Source organism: Electrophorus electricus, chromosome 24 (assembly GCF_041902795.1).
Source record: "Electrophorus electricus isolate QZ-2024a chromosome 24, ASM4190279v1, whole genome shotgun sequence".
Classification (NCBI taxonomy): domain Eukaryota; kingdom Metazoa; phylum Chordata; class Actinopteri; order Gymnotiformes; family Gymnotidae; genus Electrophorus; species Electrophorus electricus.
The window spans coordinates 6,081,479-6,101,817 of record NC_137520.1 but is presented as its reverse complement, the minus strand read 5'-3'; the positions used below and the strand labels follow the sequence as shown (position 1 = coordinate 6,101,817).

Sequence of the window (20,339 nt, the reverse complement as noted above, 5' to 3'; positions counted from 1 at the left end):
ATTAAGTGTTTATATCATATATTTACCGCCAAGGAAGCCTCCAGATAATGTTAATAACTTTGCCCTAATGTGGCACAAAACCTCTAAAACTAAATTGTCCACATTTTTTACTATTTTGATTATTATGTGTAAAACAACAACAGTAGATCTCTCACTAACCTTTGAGTTAGCACAATAATTTGTAATACCATAAACGTGAACAAGGCAGATGTAGTAAGTGCCATGGGGCAGCTATACGATGCGTTAACACCTCCTACAAACAGAGGCGCTGTAGTTTGAAAGCGGTCGAGGCTCTGGAGGAAGTGCGTTTGTTGTTGTTCCGGAAGTGAAGCGCGGCGACAGTGAAGCGACGATGGCGAGCGCTGCAGCGAAACAGCCCTCGAAAAATGCCACTAAAGGCTCTGCTGGAGCTGGTGGCGGAGCCGCCGCCGGTGGTGCCGCAGTACCTTTGGCGTCTCCACTTATGGGTGGCCTCAACAAAAAGAAGAAGCCGTTTCTGGGCATGCCAGCGCCCCTTGGTTACGTACCTGGTCTCGGCAGAGGGTATGGATAGGCTAACCCATGTTAGCGTTAGCTAAGCTAGCTTTCTTGATTGTTGAAATAATTACTGAAATAATCAGAAACTCCAAGATCATAAATATTCATGTAGCTAGGTTAACGGTACGGTTTTGTACACTGAACCAAACAGCTGCCTATTCTGGACGTCACTGGACTTGTATCTCAGCGTGAAAATAATTGGTTAGCTGGCTGGCTGGATGGCTGGATAAGGTGCTTAACTACAGTTTGTGCGTTTGTCTGGTTCCTCACGGCAGAGCCACTGGTTTCACAACACGATCGGATATCGGTCCGGCTCGAGATGCCAACGACCCTGTGGACGACCGTCATGCTCCTCCGGGGAAGAGAACGGTGGGCGATCAGATGAAGAAGAACCAGGACGACGACGACGAGGATTTGAACGACACCAACTACGATGAGGTAGCTAACGACTCTGCAGATACTTTTTGCAAATTATGTTGCATCCCCTTCTTCCAAATGCACGGACTGTTTTGAAATAATCAATTCTGGCCACGCTATGTTCAACAACCCAACTTTTCTACTTATTTACCTTATTAAAATATGCATTTTGGGTATTTTGTATGTTTACCTTTTTAAAAAAAAATGTGTGGGTCTTTTAGTTCAATGGCTATGCTGGTAGCCTGTTCTCCAGCGGGCCTTATGAGAAGGATGATGAAGAGGCTGATGCCATCTACGCAGCACTGGACAAGCGAATGGACGAGAGACGGAAGGAGAGAAGGTGAGAGCTCCCTGTCCTCCAAACGCAGGAGTAGAACGTGCTGTTATGTGTGAATAATTTATGATGGCCTCCTCCTTTTAAAAAATTTTTCTTCCATGACATAATGTGGACATTACAGATTTGTATGTGAGCAGCCACCCTCCACCCCAAGAAAATACAATAATACACTACATGCTTAGACCGGTTCATTAATTATTAAATGTGTCTTGGTTATATTTTAACTGTCGATTTAGACGATGATCATCATATTCATTTTGTAGCTCTTCCAAATAAAATTAGTGCACTGGGATATTTACATAGTCCTACACATTGGGTTTTTATGTCACTGGTGATATTTTTTTGTTTGTTGTTTTTATTCACATTTCCACAGGGAGCTGAGAGAGAAGGAGGAGATAGAGAAGTATCGTATGGAGCGGCCCAAGATCCAGCAGCAGTTCTCTGATCTAAAGGCATGTCTGTTGCTTCTGCTGAGTATTTGGCTGCTTCCTATTTAGTGATTTTATTATAATTACTTTTTTTTCCTTATTGCCTTAAAAAGTATTGAAGATGTTATTGACAGTTTCTTTTCAGCTGAACGTTCTTTACATCCTAATATCTGTCACTAATAGTCCCTGTCAGAGGAAGAAAATGTCTCTGTGACTTTGTAACCTCAACTTTGCAGCTAAGATTTTCAGCATGGTTTAGCTGTATTAGTCTGTATTAATCAGAAAATCTTTCTGCAAGTAGGCTGTCCTCTTTGTACAAAAGGTGTGGAGTTAAAGAAACATGCAGTCTGTTAATCACCAAATTCTCTAATTCTTGATTTGTGACTGTGTAGAGGAAGCTGGCTGAGGTAACAGAAGAGGAGTGGCTGAGCATTCCAGATGTGGGTGATGCCCGGAACAAGAGACAAAGGAATCCACGCTATGAGAAACTCACGCCTGTACCTGACAGCTTCTTTGCCAAGCACCTCCAAACTGGAGACAACCACACCACTGTTGACCCCCGTCAAGGGGTGAGGACACCAAAAAAAATGTTCTTTATTCTCATGATTATCATCTTTCCTTGGTGATTAGAGCTTAATAGAAAATCAGGCATTCAGTTGGTAAACATCTTTGAGTTTTGAATGGCATTTCTTGTATTTCCACAGCAATTTGGTGGTTTGAACACACCCTTCCCTGGGGGCTTAAACACTCCATACCCAGGAGGCATGACACCAGGGGCCGGAGAGCTGGACATGAGGAAGATCGGCCAGGCCAGAAACACTCTAATGGATATGAGGCTCAGTCAGGTACACACTGCACCACTGCCCCTCTTCAGTCCAGTTAAGAACCACTGTTGGAGAACAACACATTTAACACTTAGACTACATATTATATGCATAAAACAAGCTCTTATGCAGTGTAACGCGTGTACCTAAAATGCAGGAATGTCGAACATGGTAGGGATTTCTTGAGCTTCAGTCTTCTGTGGCTGACATTGTCAACTCCACAAATAATCTCTGGAAATTCCAGAAGGGTCATTTGGTTTGTTGTGGCGGTTTTGGGTTGTGTTTTTCCTGACACAACAAGGTCTTATAAGCCCAGGACATCTTCAAATGTTCCTTTGGGACCTGCAAAGTGACTGAGATCAGATATACTACACTAAATGCTTTAATTAATCAGAGCTGATGGACTCTCTCCTAAGATATTGTCCACTAATATAGTTTTTAATACTGAGACAGTTTTATTAACTTGCCTCTTAACTTGATTGACTCTTTTTTTTTTTTTTTTTCCCCTGTAATTTCATTTCACATCCTTTTTCTATTAAGTAGATTAAGTGATTTCCTCCTTTTCCTCCTGCATTGTTTGAGTTTAGGCTAAATGTATCATATCATATCCTATGCAACTGGAAACTACTGTGTTGTGTAGGAATAGTGGCAGAGCTGATGTGGGTGCGCGCGCGTGTGTGTGTGTACCCAGGTCTCTGACTCGGTGAGTGGGCAGACAGTGGTGGACCCTAAAGGCTATCTCACAGACCTAAACTCCATGATCCCTACACATGGAGGTGACATCAGGTCAGTTCCTGCGCTTTCCTTCATAGAGGCGCACCTTCAGATAGCAATGATTTAACCTTTCACACACTAATTTCAGTGTGACCATTTTTTTTCCACAACAGAAATATCTCTACATATTAGCTTGCATTGGATCTACATTGGATCAGTTGCTAATGAGACATTTTTTGTGAGATTTTAACTGTGGCGATTTGCTACGCATTCTGGCACTGCCACACAGCAATTCTTATCCTCCGACCTGGCCTCTCGGATGGTCATAAGAAGATGTCGATGTTTTTATCCGCAGTGACATTAAAAAGGCACGCTTGCTGCTGAAGTCGGTGAGAGAGACGAACCCTCACCACCCTCCTGCTTGGATAGCCTCAGCACGTCTAGAGGAGGTGACGGGCAAACTGCAAGTGGCTAGAAACCTCATCATGAAAGGGACTGAAATGTGTCCCAAGGTCAGGCAGACTCTTTCTCTTTTTGCTCTTTCCACACATGAATCTGTACAAATATGAATTAAAAGTAAATATTCTTAAGAAGGCAACAAATTAGGATTAACATAAAACTATTTTAAATGTAATCATTAAATCACATTAGCAAATGTACAAAGACCAACACATTTGTGACATGGTAATAAGCTGAACAAAAGGGTCCATGGTTGTTCAGTAGGGGGCAGCATGGGAAAGTATGTAAAGACTTAAGGGTTTTACTCCTGTATTAAGTGTTGCTTTGCGATGTTGACTGGTTGTTATAGTGACCTAAACTTGCATGTTGCATTTGCTGGAAAACTCCCTATAGTGGTGTAGCTGTTTTCTCAAGCTGCAAAAACAATGGCACTGTGTCTGTACATCCTGTCCATAAACTTGTAACTTTTACCTTCAGAATAGGTTCAGTATTTGGGGTAATGCCTATCTGGAACGGACATTCTCATTAACTGTGTCTTATTTCAAATGCATGAAATAGCTTTTGGAGCAGAACCCACCCTCCTTCTGTACGGAGATAATTGACTCTGGAGCACTCGCGCGCGCGCGCACACGCACACACACACACACACACAAACAAGATTGATTAACTCAGTTTACTAGTACTTTCTGATAATAAGCTTTTTGCCCTGTCTGGGATAAGAGCTGTAGTAAATCTGGTCATCTGACTTTTAACCACAGACTATTGCTTCTCCGGGTTCCCCACTGCACTGGGAAAGTAACTGCAGTAGTGCTGGATGAAGATGGCTTTGTACTGTGTAATCTGATGTTACAGTGTTTAGAGTTCGTTTTTGACACAGGACTAACGGTACTCATATGATGGTACAGATGTGTGGCATTTTATCTGCCCTGTACGCAAGCGCATGTGTGTTTCTCTTTGTTCGTAACAAATGTCTCCTTTCTTATAAGAAAACAAAGATTTTGGCATTTTAGACACCCTCCTGAGGCAAAAAACCTAACTTATTTTAGCGATATTAAATGAAATACTAAGCTAACTAAATGAGCCAAAAATATCTTTGGAGTTCATAAGTTTAAAGTAAGGATTAAGGATTTATGTACATAAGCTCCAGTTATGACAGTTACTTGAAAGCCCCCAACAGACAGCATTTACCTGTGCGTGCATGTGTGTGGTTGCGCATGCTTGCGTTCTATCCGCAGAGCGAGGATGTGTGGCTGGAGGCCGCACGACTGCAGCCGGGAGACACCGCAAAGGCGGTGGTGGCACAGGCCGTGCGCCATCTACCTCAGTCTGTGCGCATCTACATCCGAGCAGCCGAGCTCGAGACCGACATCAGGGCCAAGAAGCGCGTGCTGAGGAAAGGTCAGTGACCGAGCTGCTTCCCTTAAAAAAAAAAAAAAAAAAAATTATTTCCTCTCTTCCTCTTTCTATCCTTTCATCCACCTTCTCCTCGCTTCCTTTGCTTGTGCGCTCCTCTTCCCGGCAGCATGCCTCTGTGACAGACAGATGGTTTGTTTCCTCCCTCCTAACGAGTCGCTGAGCCTCGGCTTGTTCAAGCTCATTGTGCAGCCGCTGCCTCCTCGGCACCCCTAAGTCTAAGCACCCCTGCCGCTAGCCCTTTATCCCAGATAGGCTTATTACTGAATAGCTGTGTAGAGCTTATGCAATGAATGAGATCAGATGTTCCTAATCCTGTGCAAAACTAGTTGTTACATAATAGTTGTTAAATAATAGATGAATCAGAAGATTTATATTAGGAATATATGTGACCTCTTAATTTGTGGTTGTAGCCCCACGATTTCTAGTGCAGCACGGTGACGGGCATATACAAGATGTACGTGTTTACGTTAAAAGGCTTATTGTTTAGTTACACACAGAGACAATAAAACACTGGCCTATGAAAATAAACGTGTGCATCTGCCTCTGTCTCTGCGTGCGTCTCTCTATATGGGTCTCTGTCTACCTCCCTCTCTGCGTCTGTCACATTGCAGCTCTGGAGAACGTATCCAAGTCGGTGCGTCTGTGGAAGACCGCGGTGGAGCTGGAGGAGCCGGAGGATGCCAGGATCATGCTGAGCAGAGCCGTGGAGTGCTGCCCGACCAGCGTGGAGGTACACAGACGCATCCGTGCTTGGGGGGCAATAAAGCCAATTCTCTCTTTAAAAAAAACCATTATAAATCATGTTCATCTCTGTGCAGAATTGTTCAGTTGTAATTTCACAATCTCAAAGACACTTCTAATAAGATTACACAATTAAGATTCTCTGGAATATTGTTCTAGACTTTTGGAGCTGTCAGTTAAATATCTTCTACCAGCTGAGTTGTAAGTGATTCTGTAAACAGTAGGTTTGCCTCAGCTGAAGTGATCACGGGGCTATAATGCTTAGAGTTCAGTATGCTGGAAATGGAACGGTATTGCCAGATTGGTTTGATGATTTCCAGCCAAACACATAGCATAAGAATGGCTATAAATTATGAAAAAAAGAGATTAATTTGACCAATTTTATCACAATACCCCAGCATAGCTTTAACAACAGAAATTACAGGAATAATCAGCCATTCACACTTTTGCAATAGAACATGGGTCATAAAACCAGATAGAGATATTGCAAAAACGCATTGCAGATACACATTTGTCAAAAAGCCACATAAGTGCTGTTCATTGTAATTAACATAATGGAAACCTGTGTGTGTCTGTGAGAGAGAGAGATTGTGCGCGAGTGTGCTCGTACATGTCAGCAGTTGAGTGCATGCGTGAGTGTGTGTGCATGCACATGATGCATAACATGGTGGTACTATGTAAGTCAATAGGAGTTAATACAAATAGCTTGATGTCATGAGCAAAGATAATGCAAACCTTTTAATGTGCTGATGTAACTTGAATAAGAAATCATGTTTGGATTTGTTTTCCTGGTGGGAATGTGGGTTGCTGCATCCTGAACAAGGCACACCTACTAAGAGATGATATTCAACCAGCAGGAAACATTTTGTCATCTTGCATACATCTTTTTATAATTTAGTTCCACAGAACATCCATTTTAAAGTCAGATTACCTCAGGGTCCTTAACAGTAGCTTCTAGTTGTACAGAAATAAAATGTTTCTCATTTCTGCCAGACTTCAATGTCTGCCATTTAAGATAATGATGTTGCTGATTCTTGCTAAACTGCAGGTCTAACTATAAATCATCAGCATAAAAAATATAATTTATAATTTGTTAATTACTTACAAATTCAAGATGGCATATCAAGAGCTAAATAAGGCCAGAACTTAAAAGATCATGGCTAATAATGCTAAATGATGTGCTCAAGATATGGTTTCTTAACAACTGCAAATTTGGGAAAACTTAGGCGCCTGGACAGGCCGAGTGACGATTACTCGTGATTCGTAAAAGTGTTCCTGTTCAGTAGTGCCTGCTAACGGCCCTCTAATTACACACTTATAAAATGCACCTGTTAGCACCTACATGCCAGAACATGTCAACGTGGTCTAGGAAGAGAAGCACCAGACTTTAGACCACGCATACAAAGAGCATATACATCCACTAAGGGCGTTTTCAAACTAGAGCTTTTCTCCAGACCCAGGTCTGCTTGCTCCGTGAGTTTGGTATGTTTGGTCATGTGTGAAAGCAGTTTTTGAGCCCAGGGGGGTTCAGAGTACCGATCTCTGGTCCTTCTGAAATCACTGGTCTCAAACCAGGTATTTGCTTCTAGCGAGCTCTAGTGCAGTCTGCAACAGGTGTGGAAGGTATCGGCCTCCAGCGCTGCATGTGGGGTGGCATGATTGGTTCGTTTGGTAATGTGACTGCTTTGACTTATCGTGTTACTTCCCTTATCAAGTTTCATGTATTTTTCTGATTAAATAAAGGCTTATCCAGATAAAAAAAAAACCCAAACAAACCTTTTTTTAATTTCTTAGGTACTTAAAATGTTTGCACAGCATTGTATATTTTACAGGGGGGGAAAAGTCTACAGACGTGCAATGCAACAGAAATGTCCTCATACAAGAATAGCTCCTTGTTTGCAGGTGCTCCTGCACGGTGAAATTCCCAAAAGCTCCATTCCTTGCCACCCGATTGTTTGCACCCAACGAAATAATAAAAACCAGCAAACGGATGAAGCTTCTGTCTATCATTTAGCGCACCTGTATGTGCAGAAAAGTGACGTATAGAATAACGCTACCGATCCACGGTTCAGATAGAGTTCCTGTGTGTGATGATGAGCGCTTCTCTCAAACCAGCCCAGAATCGGGCCTGGTTGTGGACTCGAGTACTCGGGACAAGTGTGAAAACACCCTAAAAATGTTCAGAAGCTCAAATTTCATCTCCTTCCTATGCAGTCTTTGCTAAAGTCTTACAGTTATCTTTTAGAACTTGCTGTTTGTTTTGTAACAGAATACCCTTATAACTAGACATTTCGTTTATGATTTACGGCAGAGTCATTTTGTCTTGTGCTCTAAATGCTACTGACCCCTGTGCTTAATCATACTGTCAGGATTTTGCTTCTACTGCTGAGGAAATGTTTGGTGCCAACATTTGGGTAGCGGTAGAGCAGTTTAGTTTCTGTTGGTGTTACTCAGATGTTTCCTGGCTTTTCTTCAGCCAGTACTGCCTGCAATGAAGTTTAGTTTTCCAGAGCTAGTTCTTGAGTAGCCCGTTGTGACATTTTTGTTCCACTATCTCAGCATCAGTCACTGCAGTAATGTTAAGGCAGCACTAGGAAAGGGAACATTCTCTATTTAAAACTTGCTTCTTAAAAAACAAATAAATTAATCGTTTGACACGTACAGTAACACATTGCTGAACCCCTCGGAGAGCCAGTGCCCTATTGAGCAGCTGAAATTCATCTTAAATCGCACATCAAACATATCATGCCTTACAAATGAACCAGTGTCCCTCCTCACTGGCTTACAGCTCTGGCTCGCCCTGGCTCGGTTAGAGACGTACGAGAATGCCAGGCGGGTTCTGAACAAGGCCCGTGAGAACATCCCTACTGACCGGCACATCTGGATCACTGCCGCTAAGCTGGAAGAGGCCAATGGCAACACCCAGATGGTGGAGAAGATCATAGACAGAGCCATCACCTCGCTGAGAGCTAACGGGGTGGAGATCAATCGCGAGCAGTGGATTCAGGTCAGCTACGCCCACAAAGAAACGCCGTACATTTCATTCCACATAGGCTTGTTTAGAATGGACAATCAAGTGGCAGTCTACTATGAGAAACTCGAGAACTTATTTATTCATGAAATGAAGATGAATCAATAGAAAATTAGCATTTTTCGAAATGTATTAGAATAATATGAATTTAATTAATATTTCTCTTCAAGGTTATACGGTTCATTTAGCAGAAACAATTTTCTGTTGGGTTCTTTGTAGGTTTTCTGTTTCCAGTAAAAATACAAACACAATATTGTTTCTTTTTTAGTTCTCTTTTCTTTATTATCCTAAGCATGGTTTGTGTATTCAGAGGGAAATGTTCAAAAGTAGTTACTTTGACTTTAAATAGACCTCAGTACGAGCTAGAGCATACTGAGTGGATATGCAGCGGAGCACATCCAGCCTGCCTCAGTTGAGGGTTCTGAGGTGAGACATTGGGAGAACATTATGACGCTGGGTTACGCAACAGCACAATATTTTGTATTTAACCTAGGTGATCTCTCTCTCTCTCTCTCTCTCTCTCTATCACTATACACACACACACACACACACACACACACAATGTGGGTAGAAGACATTTCTCTGCCAATGCAACCTGGCAAACCTCTTTTACCCCATACAAGGAACGATTTCTTCTGTCAGGTGACACCCTGATATGGCTTGGACTCAGCATTTCATTAGGAAGGAATAGGTTCTGACTCAAGTCTCAACACAGATGGTTGTGCACAAACCAAGCTTCTCATCCACAATGTGACTTTGATCTAACACAAAAAAATATGCCTTTTTAGTGCCTTTAGAAAGGACTTATTCAGACTACAGCAGTGGATTCTTTCCTTCTGCAGTCCTTATTCATTTTCTCTGTCTCTCTCTCTCCTTTCTCAGGATGCTGAGGAGTGTGATAAGGCTGGCAGCGTGGCCACGTGTCAGGCGGTGATCAGAGCTGTGATTGGCATCGGCATTGAAGAAGAAGACTGCAAACACACCTGGATGGAGGATGCAGAGAGTGTGAGGAAGTGCCACCCAACATACAAAGAGTCAATGGAACCAATAGCTTTCATTTATGGAAAGAAAATGCATAAATTATGAACCCTCATTTGGATATGGCAATTTTTGCAGTGTTTGTAAGAGCAAAAATCTTAAATTATGCATGAAGTCCAGTGGCGAATCGAGCCAGCTACTGTTTGGTTGCAACTGCTTTGGGTTGTTTGTCAAATCATGCTTAATTATTAATTATCTCCACTGTGTGTGTGTGTGTGTGTGTGTGTGTATATCTCACAGTGTGTAGCTCATAATGCCCTGGAATGCGCCCGTGCCATCTACGCCCATGCTCTGCAAGTCTTTCCCAGCAAGAAGAGCGTGTGGCTTCGAGCAGCTTACTTTGAAAAAAGCCACGGCACGCGGTGAGATAAAGGCCCTGACACGGAATGTCATCTCACCCTGCTTATCTTGGCTGATTATCTTGTAGCCATTAGAGGATATCGTATTATACTGAAGCCTTGATTTGTATTGCACGATTATGAGCTTTTAAGTGCTGCTCATTCTGCTTGTCTGCAGAGAAATCTCAAGGTGCTTTCTCTCCAAACCCCCCCCCCCCCCCCCCCCCTTCTCTTTTTCAGAGAATCTCTGGAGGCTCTTTTACAGAGGGCAGTGGCTCACTGTCCTAAGGCAGAGGTTCTGTGGCTGATGGGGGCCAAGTCTAAGTGGCTGGCTGGAGACGTCCCTGCGGCCAGGAGCATTCTGGCACTGGCCTTCCAGGTGAGCCCCAATCCTGCCTCTTTTGCACACTTAAGCTGGCTTTATACGGTGCAGCTCCACATCTTACAACACCTGACAGACGTGGATCGCATGAGATTCTGCAGCTAAAATCTTGAGCAAATACTATGACAGACTGTGCAACCTCCTTTCTGTTGAAAGTCAGACCATATGATAAAGTTTTTTCATAAACGTATGATGGTGGAAATGATGATATTCTGCTTTTGTCGTCCATATGTAACTTTTTTTTTTTTTTGCATAAAAAGGGCATGGTCTCTGATTCCATATTTCTACAGAACATTTACATGCCTTGTTTTCTTTTCACGACACTGCTGTTCACTAGAAGTCAGTGCGTGGGTTGTGCGTGATTCCAGGCTGCTCCCTATTGGTTGTTTTTAGATGTGCACTATAGCAGAGGTCACATGGCACGATTTTGGAGCTAAATTCCTGCCACTGCCAGAAGACAACTGTGGGCCATCTTTGGTAGCAGAGGCACTGAATTGGCAGCCATAAGAGCATGAGGCGTCACGCGTTCAAAGACCACAGAAATCTTTCACTATCTGTGATTTTGTGTGACAGCATAATCATTATGTTAATTAACTGGGTTAAATATGCTCAGTACGTGTCATTAAGATGGATATTTCTGGCTGTTTCGTGATGTTACTTTTGTATACTATCGCCAATGACTTTGTCTAGAAATTAGCAGAGTATTTTCGGCATGTATAATGTGAGGTTCTCATTTTGCTGCATCTCATACTTTAGACTCGTTTCAACAAACCACTTCCTAGGCCCTTTCTGCCAGCCTTATCTTAGGCTTCACCAGTACTCAGACATTCTTGGTTTTGCTTCAGATAAACCCCCCCACCTCATCCCTGACCAAGACCTTGAACCGCTCGGTCTCTTCCCTCAGGCCAACCCCAACAGTGAAGAGATCTGGCTGGCTGCAGTGAAGCTGGAGTCGGAGAACAATGAATACGAGAGAGCCCGCAAGCTGCTGGCCAAAGCGCGCAGTAGTGCCCCGACTGCCAGGGTGAGTGTCCCAGCACAGCTTGGCATCCTTCAACTAACTCCTTTTCACTACAAGGTTCACTTTTGAGAGATTCATGGTTGTTTTTTGGTGGTGAGTCACTCTGCTAACTTATCCGTCTTGTGTAATCGAGGCCTAAATTGGGGAGCCCAGAGGGGACATTTCAACACTCTCTGAAGCCTGCTTGTGCTGGTCTCAGGAGGGAAGAAACCCTGCTTTACTGTTTTTGTATTTGTTATTTAAAAGCTTTTTGTGTAAGGCTGGAGTAAATGCTGAAAGAAAAAAAGAAAAAGATTACATAAATATTTGGCTTAAGGGCGATGATGAAACTAGTGAATAGTGTTTGTTACCAAACAGTTCAATATTTATAGTCAGGAGCAATGTTCTTAGACATCCCTGGACATGAAAGGCACATGGCACTGCTGTACCTGAACCTACATCTGACTGTATGACAGATAATCTACACAGCTAAACAGTTTTCTGGCCTCTGGTATATTTGTGTAGTTATGTGCCTCTTTAAATGAAATACTGAAAAAGAGGACAATTTGTCATTCAGTGATAATTTAAACCAATAAATGTTCATACATAAAGGATTCAAGTGCCAGATAATTATCTAGTGACTACACAATATCTAGTATTTCAGTGATTTACTTTCTGACAGTGACTTACTTTACTTTTTGAAGTCTGTGACTGAATTATCTGAATTAGTTTTGGTACTTAATTCCTAATTGTGGGTTGTCAGAATAGTGCCATGGCCCCAGGAACAGCTCTGTTTTACTAGGAGAGTAAATGCATTTCTGTGATTTTAGTAAGTGCTGTCCTATTATTGCAGATGGTGGTGGTGTTGTCTCTAAGGGCTTTAGTTACCATGGTAAAAACCCCCAAAAAACACATCTGCCGTATACATCATTTCCTATTCCATGCCAATATCCTGCCTCTGAAGTAGCTGCCCATAAATATCATGCATCATTTAATGCGTATTGCTACAGACCTCTGAAATAATGAACAAATAGACACAAAGCCCAAACTGACACATCCGTGTGCAGCAGTTAGAATACACCCTGTTTCTCATACGCACACAGTCAGTAATGTCACTCTGATGATAAATCTGAAAAGGCGCAAATGTTTGTATAGTCAAGTTACTTTCCACTTGTCTATTTTGGCTTTAGACAGGGTTCCAGATTTTCAGTGTAAAAACAGCACCAAACAGGATCGTGGCTTCTCCGTACTTGTCGTGTGAAAGATTCTCTCCTGCATTATTTGTGCCATGAAATGCTGCATGTGGTCAATAAGTATGTGATTGTGATTTTGGTTTAAAGTCACAGAATACTGTACTGCAAAATATCCATTTTACGCCATTATTATAAAAGTAAAAGGTTGCCAAACGTTGCATATCATGCACAGTACAAATATAAAGAGTCATGCCTCGTGTCTTTTCACAAAGCAGAGTTTCTTATTTAGATGTGGCAAACAGGAGGTGTGTTTAGAGGTTTGCAATTGAACTACGCAGAAGAAGGTGGCTTCTCTTGTCTCTGGGCAAAAGGTTAAGAGCAGGATAGTGTCCTGTCTCTCCTATTTAAACAGGTTGGATGTTTGGAAGTTAATGATGCGAATGGTGCCAGAACATCTCTTGTCTGGGCTTGTCTTGCTTCAGGAAATGGTGTCCGCATCAAAGCACTTTTCACCCCATCAGCTGTCACTCTGATACTTAGCAACACTCTGTGAAAGGGATAGTGTTTTCAAAGCAATCAGTGCAAACGTGTGGGAAATGGTGACGAATACCCTATGCGTATCTTTCATGCTTGGCGTATATGTTACCGCTTAAACAGCACTTAATTTTAAATTACTCAGTCCAAATGTTGAAAATTTGTGTCTGAAAATTTCCTAAATCTTTTTTTCTTTTGTTTAAGAAAAGGGAATCATTTGCATGTTTCATTTTGCCATATTAGCTGCCATATATTTTGAACTCACTTGTCATCATGCAGTCAGTCACAGAACAGGAATACGACGTGCCATTTTCTCTTATACACAGCTGCTTTAGCACCCATGGTTTGTAAAGAGAAGCACGTGTCCTTCTGCAGGTGTTCATGAAGTCTGTGAAGCTGGAGTGGGTGCTGGGGAACATTGCAGCAGCCCAGGAGCTGTGCTCAGAGGCCCTAAAGCACTATGAAGACTTCCCCAAACTCTGGATGATGAAGGGCCAGATTGAGGAACAGTCAGAAAATATGGACAAAGCCCGAGAAGCCTACAATCAGGGGGTAAGGTTGACACACAGGGAAGTTCAGCTCAATTTAGAATGTTTTGCTAGTGTCCAAAATCACACAAATTATCGATAGGCAATGTAAGGGATTTCTCAACGCTAACTCTTCATCTCTGCTAACTAACTATGTTGGCTACTGATCACTTTTTAGTTGAATGTACGGTGTAAGAGAGGCTAAATAATGTGCAGGTCACTTTGGCCGTTGCCATGAACCTCTTCTCGTCTCGTTGTTGTTTTTCAGCTGAAGAAGTGTCCCCACTCCATGCCTCTGTGGCTGCTCCTCTCCCGCCTGGAGGAGAGAGTGGGTCAGCTTACCCGGGCCCGTGCCATCCTGGAGAAATCTCGCCTCAAGAACCCACAGACCCCTGAGCTGTGGTAGAACATTACACATGCACATTTTATCACTGGTCCACCCACAAACTAAAACACTAAACCCAGAAAAATACCTAAACCTACACTAAAATTCAACTTTCAGTGGTAGCTTTATACTTTCATTATAATGTAGAACAAGACAAGACTTGATCCATGTCCAGGAAACTGACCTAACACAATCTCTCCTTCTTATTTTTTTTCTTTTTACTTTTCATTACCTAGGCTGGAGTCAGTTCGACTAGAATACAGAGCAGGCCTCAAGAATATCTCCAACACGCTAATGGCCAAAGCCTTACAGGAATGCCCCAGCTCAGGTAGACTGTGGCTTCCTCGGTCTCTCTGCCCGCATTAGCCTGTTTTACTGTGATTCTCACATTACCCCTGTGGAGATACCTTCTATGAAGTCCTTTTCATTCATTTCAACAGGCATCCTTTGGGCCGAAGCTGTTTTCCTGGAGGCCAGACCACAGAGAAAGACGAAGAGTGTCGATGCGCTGAAGAAATGCGAGCATGACCCTCATGTTCTTCTGGCTGTTGCAAAGTACGAACAGCTCTGAAAGTGCAAATCCAACCTGTACATCTGTGGTGTCATGGCCGCCCGGTGCAGCTGATACTCATGTTTTGTCCAAATTGTAATGCAGTTTGGCCGGTATTCTCACAAGTATGTGTCTGGTCCATAGGTTATTTTGGAGCGAAAGAAAGATTACCAAAGCTAGAGAATGGTTTTTGCGCACGGTGAAGATTGAGCCAGACCTGGGCGATGCCTGGGCCTTTTTTTATAAGTTTGAGCTTCAACATGGGACAGAGGTAAGAACTGCTGAACGTCTGCCAGGGCATAGTCCATGTCTACTGTTTGGCTTGCATCTGATTTTGAAGTTCTGGTGCAGCTAAAGCAAAACGTTACGAATGTCCTTGGACACATGTAAACAAGGTGGGTTCAGGACTACAAAGTATTTCTTAGTGAGAAAGATTGAAGGACAGTGTACAGCCATATTAAAACTACTAGACAATTCCACACTCCCTCTGTCTCTGCCAATACTAATACCAAAACAGGTTTGCTATGAGAGTAAACATAAAAAATAAATTATTTGTAGTTTGTCTGTACTGTAGCTAAAAATATTCTAAAACAGAAATGGCATTTTGTTCAGAGCCATGGTGTTATTCATTTGCCTCATTCATAGTATTGAACCAATACCAGTTTTGCTGTGCAAGTACAGGTTTGCTATTAAGAAACAAAACTCAGCAGTTTTGCCTCTAGTGTGACTAAAAGCACTCTAAAATCTAAAAAGCTTAGGTGTTATCACTCATTTGTATCACAGCCTGACACAAAATCCCAATATTTAATCAAAACCAGTATTGCTGTGCAAATATCAATTATTTTTATTATTATCAAATTTTATTTTTTAGCTAAGGTGAGTTTGGAAAAGGTGAAATTATGGCTTTTCAAATTTTTTCAAGTTTAGCGACCCAAGACGAGTTTCAACCCACAGCTGTGGCATAAGATTATTCACTAATGGAAAAAGTTCAGGCACGGTAGGAATATCTCTGACTTGGCTTATCTCGTGCCTCAGGAGCAGCAAGAAGAGGTAAAGAAACGCTGTGAGAACGCTGAACCCCGCCATGGAGAGCTCTGGTGCACAGAGTCTAAACACATCCTCAACTGGCAGAAGAAGATTGGCGAGATCCTTGTTCTTGTGGCTGTCAAGATTAAGAACACCTTCTAAACAGGGACTGAGACGCACACTGACACACCCATGCCATGTGCCTGTGCAACTTTGTGTTAGTAAATATGTGCTTTTTTGGAGGCTCTGTGGATAAGGAGTATTTTTGTCTTATTGTCGAGCGAGTTTGCGGCATGTCACTCTTTCTGTTTAGATATAGACAGGATGATACAGCTCTAGGTTGATATTTTTATTGTCAAGCATCAGCAGCTTCTTAAAAACAAATTGTGATATGTAGTCTAACATCATTAGGTATAGTTGTAATGAAGACATTTGATGTCCACCTCCTCGATTAGAGTTGGTGTTTTCATTCATTTATGTTTGTCATGAAGCTTATCTGTACATTTCCAACAAACTGAACAATAAATGATTTGAGGTGAGTGAGCTGATGTAAATTTATAAGATTTCTCTGTTGATTTTTATTAAATAAGCTTAAGTAACATGTACGCAGTCGTGTAAATTATTGGTGTCCACTGCTGAGGCGGAACAGCTTTTTATTTGTAATACGGTTGTTGTTAATAAACTAAAACGTTATGGATATGAGGCAAGTACCGCATTTCCAGACGCGTAAGTAGACAATGCGTCCGAACAAGGTTACACCGTGCGCACGTTGATTGTGGCGATTTGGCGAGCTCTGTCTGCATAGATATAATAGTTTTTAAATATCGTCTTCAGCGAAACCGAAAGAAAAGTGATTGATCGCGGAAGTTTTCTTGGCTTGATCGGACTGGAGTTCTGGTGAAATCCAAAGCGCACCGCCAGTAATCCATGACGGTTAAGGAAATTGGAGTCACGCTGGGGAATTCGGCGATGTTGGACGAGAAGCTGTTAATGCATACGAAGAGAGCGCTTGACAAAAACGTGTACATACAGTCGAAAACCAACAAAATCTAACGTGTGGACGGCGTTTCAGCACTCCTCGGAACATGTGAAGGAGCAGTTTAGTCCGGTGAGCCATGTACGACAAGGGAGGCTCAAGCTGGTGCGCACCGAATGGTATCCGCGCATTCAAAGAATCATATATCAGACGATGATCAATGGTGAGTTATTTACTTATGGCTGCTGTACCCCGTTAATAGAATTTGTCTAAACCAAGCAAACACTCTATTGGGAATTTAAATGCCTAGAAATTGCTGCTCTGCTGTTGTAAATATTTTGAGTGCCTATTCTAGTACATTTTCTATATTTCTACGTTCGACCTAAGCTTATTTGATAGTAATATTAATAAGAGCTTTTTGTTTAAAGTGAATGCATTGAAATAACAGACGATCTCCCCCGCAGACTGTGAGCAAGCCTGTTCTCTGTATCACTGTGGTGCTGCTCCTCGGAGTGGTGCACTCTAAACGCAAATGCAACTACTCCATGATCCTCACCACTTATAGGACACTGACCTTTGTTGAACTCCAGAGTCTGGTAGGTGTTATGGGTTTATGAGTCGCGTCACTTTCGTAATTGCAGTCAGCTCATATAATAGACATTACACTCTTTGTCCCCTTAGTTTATATATCTGCTGTCCTTTTAAAGAATACCTTTCCAGTATCAAAAGGGTGTAACCATTATATTATATGTTTGAGTGCTGCCATCTGCTGGGTCATTAATAAAATTACGATTGAACTGGCCTCTGGCTTGTGCCTACCACCAAACCACAACGTCAAATTATCCCCGAATATACACTCCCTCCTGTATTCTTTTACTTTACTATACACTCTCCACACACTTTACTACAAACATTCCTTTATTATAACAGTTAAAACACTTTTGTAAGTCACTCTGGATGCATGTTTGCTAAATGCCATAAATGTAAATGTGAGGCCAGTGCAGTTAGATCAAGATTTATGTTAGTCACCCTCCAATTATTCATCGGTTGTCAGTTTCCACCACAGGACCATTACTGACTTATGCTTATTTTACAGTAATTTTATTAACAACTTTACAGTTTACAGTAAATAATTGAGTATGTCTGGATAAGAGACAAGTCTTAACACTTCTGTGACACATGAAAAAAAAAAGTAAAAACTTCAATATCTCCGCTGTGCCTGATACACTCATATTAGCGCAACATCCACTACAATGCCAGTACTATGTCAATGTCATTTCTATGTTCTTAATAGACCATGACAGGATCAGTGCTGAATGGATTTCCATTATTTCAAAAACAGATCATTGCTGAAGGGTATGGTAATTGTCAGATGGGTCACAGCTGGTTGGGATTAAGGGTCGGTTGGTTAGATGGGTCACACATAGACAGGCTTCAGTTTGCTGTACACAAAATGCATTTATAACATTAGTAGAATTCATTCTGTGCTTGTTTTGTATTTTTAACTGTGCTAATATTGAATTTCTGTTGTGTAGAAAGGAAGGTACCGTGGATAAAGTTTTGTAATTGTTATGCCATTCTGTAACCCAGAATCTGACAGGCCCATTTGATACAGCTAAAGAAAAGGACGGTTGTCCTTCTAAAAAGGTAAACTGACCTCACAAAGCATTCCTTTAACATATCTTTTATCATCATTCATTCTATCTAGGCTATAATTATGATAATGATGTATTTTCCACATGTTGTAGATTTGCCATTTTTCATTACTGCTTTGTTTTTGCCCATATGATTAATAGTATGTTATAATGTCTCCCCATCTGTATGTTCCAACAACAGGTACATCGCATTCTGCATTCCATTTATGGCATGACTCAGCTGTTTGCGTGCCTCAGTGAAGGCCATTACAGAGACAGCAAGACTAATATAGTGGCCAGCATGGGCCAGCTCATTAGACAGAACTGCAAAAAGGCACCCATGGCAAGGACCTCCTTTATATAAGTCATCTGTTCTATTTATTCATCTTCTTTTGGAATTTGCAATGTCATATGGTCTAGCATTTAAACTGTATATGGAAACTCAGTTAAATTGCAATTGTTGAACATTTGGTGAATGTGCTGTGAAGTAATTATGGACTTTTACAGGGAAAAAGGCAAAAGGCAACATCCTGCAAAAATGGACGGAAGCAGAAGAAAATAAGGCATCGACGTTTGAAAATAATCGAAATGCTGGTTAAATGCTGGCAAAAGTTGCAGAGTATGTATAACTAACAACATAACACATTCAAATGGTATTTAGAGAAAGAGCTAAGGTTAATATAAAATGATTGCTTTCATGATTTAATATCAAAGTTATTGTTCCAATCTGCAGGACCATTTACTACATTGTGAGACATGCCTTACTATTAATCCCTTTATAAGCAAAATACCTTGCTTTAGTACTCTATACAGCATTCACATAACCACATGAACCAGAGGGTTCTTGCATCTTACACTGTTAAGTGTCATTTGGTTTTCATGTTCACATGGAATGTTGGTGGGGTACAATAAGGGAAAGCACTGAAATTAGTCTTGGCGCCTCCATGGATTAATAACTTTGGCGTGGATTTTACCATGTGGGATGTTGTAGTGTCCTAGCGCACATGAAGCCCAAATGTCACTGCATTCACAAAATAATGTACAATTTAAGATTATAAATTGTACTGGTTCATTTGGAATTGAATCTCATTTTATAACACACTAGTGGTCCATTCTGGAAGTCCAAAAAAGTCAGATTTGTGGACATAAAACTGCACAGAATACAGTAACACAGATAAGATGCATTTTGCATTATTATTTTTTTGTATCGTTGTTTATAAAGCTATAACCATTGCATAGCAATATCTACAAAATGAGTAAATATAGCTTCTCAATGGGCCTCATAAAGTACTTTTGTACTCTACAAAAATATAAGCTACATTGATGCTAATACGTATATTACCTTTGTGGGAGTGTTTTGGATATAGTAAGACTGTATGGTATCACACACTTGCCAGTTTGCTAATCAGAGCTTTTTTTTAATTTAAATGCTTTGAGTATGATGGGCAGGCTAAGCAAATATTTCATATGTGTGGAAATGACCTTGCCTTGTTAAATATAGGCCTGCATTTGCTTTTTTTCTGCGCGTATATGACATTATTTCCTTATGGTGCTACTTATTTATTTAGTACTACCAGGCTTGATTCCTCCAGTTAAGCAATTTCCATTGTTTTTCTTTTATTACTTTGTACGCACTTAGAACATTTTAAAATAAACAAACTACAATGAATACATCTAATGTGTTATTATTTACTACGTGGAACCTAATTTTGGGACAGTAATATGTACAGAGAATTTGTAGAGGTGACCTGATATGCCGTAATGATTTCCGGTTTTGTCAAAGGCGCACGCGAGAGTGGTCAATGAACAGCTAAAAACAAACAAACAAACAAAAAAATTAAAACAATTTCTC

General features: G+C 41.3%; 2 protein-coding genes across 2 annotated transcripts; both read left to right on the top strand.

Moving 5' to 3' along the window:
- Nucleotides 1-311: 311 nt before the first annotated feature.
- prpf6 (PRP6 pre-mRNA processing factor 6 homolog (S. cerevisiae)) lies at nt 312-16,438 on the top strand. The gene is made up of 21 exons (XM_027019226.3): nt 312-543; nt 813-975; nt 1,176-1,294; nt 1,665-1,743; nt 2,112-2,288; nt 2,424-2,564; nt 3,235-3,329; nt 3,613-3,769; nt 4,952-5,114; nt 5,744-5,862; nt 8,662-8,880; nt 9,787-9,909; nt 10,183-10,304; nt 10,521-10,659; nt 11,567-11,686; nt 13,765-13,941; nt 14,185-14,318; nt 14,538-14,629; nt 14,742-14,856; nt 14,996-15,122; nt 15,887-16,438. The coding sequence occupies exons 1-21, from the start codon at nt 353-355 to the stop codon at nt 16,037-16,039; spliced, it is 2,925 nt and encodes a 974-aa protein (XP_026875027.2). The 5' UTR covers nt 312-352; the 3' UTR covers nt 16,040-16,438.
- A 135-nt stretch (nt 16,439-16,573) lies between these two features.
- On the top strand, nt 16,574-20,160 carry LOC145653410 (uncharacterized). The gene is made up of 5 exons (XM_081706720.1): nt 16,574-17,076; nt 17,318-17,449; nt 18,444-18,500; nt 18,690-18,830; nt 18,995-20,160. The coding sequence occupies exons 1-5, from the start codon at nt 17,074-17,076 to the stop codon at nt 19,118-19,120; spliced, it is 459 nt and encodes a 152-aa protein (XP_081562846.1). The 5' UTR covers nt 16,574-17,073; the 3' UTR covers nt 19,121-20,160.
- Nucleotides 20,161-20,339: the final 179 nt, after the last annotated feature.